The sequence below is a fragment of the Pundamilia nyererei genome, unplaced genomic scaffold, assembly GCF_000239375.1.
Source record: "Pundamilia nyererei isolate P.nyererei 1_Seehausen unplaced genomic scaffold, PunNye1.0 scaffold00057, whole genome shotgun sequence".
Lineage (NCBI taxonomy): Eukaryota > Metazoa > Chordata > Actinopteri > Cichliformes > Cichlidae > Pundamilia > Pundamilia nyererei.
This window is the reverse complement of record NW_005187458.1, coordinates 2172756-2175965: the sequence shown is the minus strand read 5'-3', so window position 1 is coordinate 2175965 and position 3210 is coordinate 2172756. Positions and strand designations below refer to the sequence as shown.

General features: G+C 36.7%; 1 protein-coding gene across 2 annotated transcripts in view; it reads left to right on the top strand.

Moving 5' to 3' along the window:
* nfic (nuclear factor I/C) overlaps positions 1-3210 on the top strand; it is a 28655-nt gene that overhangs the window by 14546 nt on the left and 10899 nt on the right. For both annotated transcript variants that reach the window (XM_005734254.1, XM_005734255.1), the window contains exons 4-7: positions 163-346; positions 1414-1488; positions 1903-1977; positions 3034-3166. In XM_005734254.1, the coding sequence (XP_005734311.1) occupies positions 163-346; positions 1414-1488; positions 1903-1977; positions 3034-3166 (467 nt within the window). The remainder of the gene's footprint in view (positions 1-162; positions 347-1413; positions 1489-1902; positions 1978-3033; positions 3167-3210) is intronic.

Sequence of the window (3210 nt, the reverse complement as noted above, 5' to 3'; positions counted from 1 at the left end):
CTGTCAGTCTCTGATAGTCTGTAACTCTGTGTCTTAAGCGGTCAAGGAAAAGGATGGATGCTTGGCCCATTCAGGGGACCAGTTTCACACTAAACATAGCAAAAGTGAGACTCATGTTTTTAGTCAGACATAAGTGGGGTTTTTTTGCTTTGTTTTTCCAAGGTGTGGAGATTAGACCTGGTGATGGTTATCCTTTTTAAAGGAATCCCACTGGAAAGCACAGATGGTGAACGGCTGGTGAAAGGAGGCCAGTGCTCCAATCCAGTCCTCTGTGTCCAGCCTCGACACATCTCTGTCTCTGTCAAGGAGCTCGACCTATACCTTGCTTACTATGTGCAAGAGAGAGGTATGCACTACATACTACATACTTCAACATTGCTGTTCATGCTGACTTTCATGTATACATTTAAATATAGTAGACCTCTGGTAATATTATATAAAATATGAGATTGCTACATGGTGACGATGCATCGTGCATCTTGTTGTAAAGAAGAAAAAAAAACTTCTTTCTTTCAAGATTATCTGTTCTACATTTCTATTATATCAATATTTGTTCTTATGATTTCAGGATATCCTGGAAAGTTTAACTTTCCTCACTTTAAAATGTCGTTCTGCATTCTCTATGTGTTAGTTTGGTATTAGTGTCAGAACAGTGTTCATCTGTTAGCCACAGATGTCGAATAATTTGTGTTAAATGCAAACACACGTTAATCATTGTCAGAACCTGTACTGGTGTGAAATTTAACATTAGTCCCCAAATGGGAAAAAAAAACCCTTAAATTAACATTTAACATTAAATAGATATGTTCTGCAAGTCTTAAGAGACTTTTTTATGTTGTACTATAATTTATGACAAATGCTGCACTTTCTAATGTTAAGAAAATAATTATGATAATTGAGTTAGAATAAATTAAAGATTTAATGTATGAATAACAATGCAAAATGGTGACTTTCATTAATAAACAGGTTATAAAAGGTGGATGGTGATCACATGCCTGTTTGCCTGGTGTATTTGAATAAAACTGTTGTGTTGCTAAATAGAAAATGAACATGAGTGATCTTATTTAACACATTGAACAAATCAAGAAAATCTGCCATGAAAATGGTTTTCAGTCACAAAATATGCAGTTAATATGTTAAAATATGCCCTCTGCTGGTTTTGGATGAGCATGTCAGTGAAGAACAAACAAACAAACAACAAAAAACATATATACATATCCATTCTGTGTTTTTACTGCATCTTTAAACTTTTTTGAGGATGGAGCTAACAATATTTAAATATGCTTGTTCTTATATTTTCCTATAAGAAAGAATATATTGGCTGACCTACTTTGCTTGTTAAAATTGTTGAAATCTTGTTCTGTTCTCTGCCTCATCCACAAACACTGTCTCACTCTCGCTCTCTCCTTTCAGAGGCCGAGCAGAGCAGCAGTCCCAGTCGCACTGGTGTGGGTTCTGATCAGGAGGACAGTCGAACTGCCACCATGGGTAATGTAAAGTATATTTCTTTATTTTTCTTTAATCTGTTTACATATCTCTATATGTCTCTATCAGGTAATATGATCAGATAAAATAAATATCTTGTACATAAACAATCTAATTTGCTAGAGCATGGGTTGACTTCTTAGACACAAAGTAACAACAAAGACTGCAGTATTCTGAGCTGTGCCTTGTATTTACAAGTTTTAAATGCTGTTATTAATATTTATTACAAGCGGAAACATGGACCTGTATAAATTAAGAAAACTACCCAATCTATCAGTTATATTTTTGCTTTGGACTGCAAAGACCAAATAAGCTATTTAGGCAATTAAACATCAAGATCCAAAGTGTAATTATATAAATACTACCTTAGTTTATCTATTTTCTTAGTGTGTAACTGCTGCTGTTTTATTTTTGCAGATGGTCCAGAGTTCCAGGAGAGTTTTGTAACATCAGGAGTTTTTAGTGTTACTGAGCTTGTTCAGGTCTCGAGAAGTAAGCCTGCTTTACCATTATGCTTTTCCTTTACACAGCTACGCTACCTTTGGCAGTGTTCTTACAGAGGCTAGTATTGTCATTGTAACACCAACCCTTCTTTAGCTCTGTCTTGACAGATTTGGTTTAAATATTTGAATTTGAAAAATGTTGAAGGGCATATTATTCTTGGACTAGTTTGAGAATATAAGAACAAAATGCAAGTGCAATTTCAAGTTGTTTTTATGATGTCAATTGAGGCAGCAGTGCAGTTTATTAATCAGAAGGTTGGTGGTTTGAACCCTGACTGCTCCAGTCTGTATACCAAATGTCCTTGGGCAAGGTGCTGAACCCCAGGTTGCTTTCTGATGCATTCCTCAGAGTGTGAATGTTCAATAGGTAGCACTTATATGTAGAAGGGTGAGTGAGATATGCTGTATGAAGTGCTTTGAGTGCTCAAGTAAAGTAGAAAAGCACAGCATTTCTAATTTGTTGGCCTTATTTTTTGGTAAGATATGGTAACAACAGGATATCCATATCCGATTTTCACCCTCATTTAGCTGTTTATAGAGCCTTTGTCTCCTGGGGGTGGAGAACATGTCATGGTGGAGTACATCAATCCTATCAGGATAGTTTGATCTCAGGATAAAAGTGGACCTACAGAACAACTCAAGTCATTTCCTCTAAATGGACTTGAATTTCTAAACATGTGGAATCAAACCACACTGTCTCTTTTATTAACCATGTAAAATATTCAAACAGAAAACATTTACAGCCTTTTGTTTTGTTTTGTTTTTATTCGTGACCTTTAAAAGTAAACTGATCTGGTATGACTGGTGATCTGAACTAAGTGGGGGAGGCCATAGCAAAATCTTAAGTGTTGACTGTGAAAGTCAGTGAATTACATGTACATGATTAACAAAGCTTTCCTTGCTGCTTTGTGAGTAGATATAATGAAATCTAGATAGGAAATTAAAGACTAGTCAATTAGCACAGTATTGGGCTTTGCCACACACTTTGTGTACCTGATATTCTGTTTTAAGTGCGTAACTCATAATCTGTCTTTTTCCCATGCAGCTCCCGTTGTAACAGGAGTAGGGCCTGGTTTCTCTGTGGGGGAGCTCCAGGGTCATCTGGCCTATGATCTCAACCAGTCTGTTAACCAGCCAGTCAGTCTCAGACGATCACTGGCCAGCACCTCATCCAGCGGGTATTTTTACACACACACACACACACACACACACACACACACAC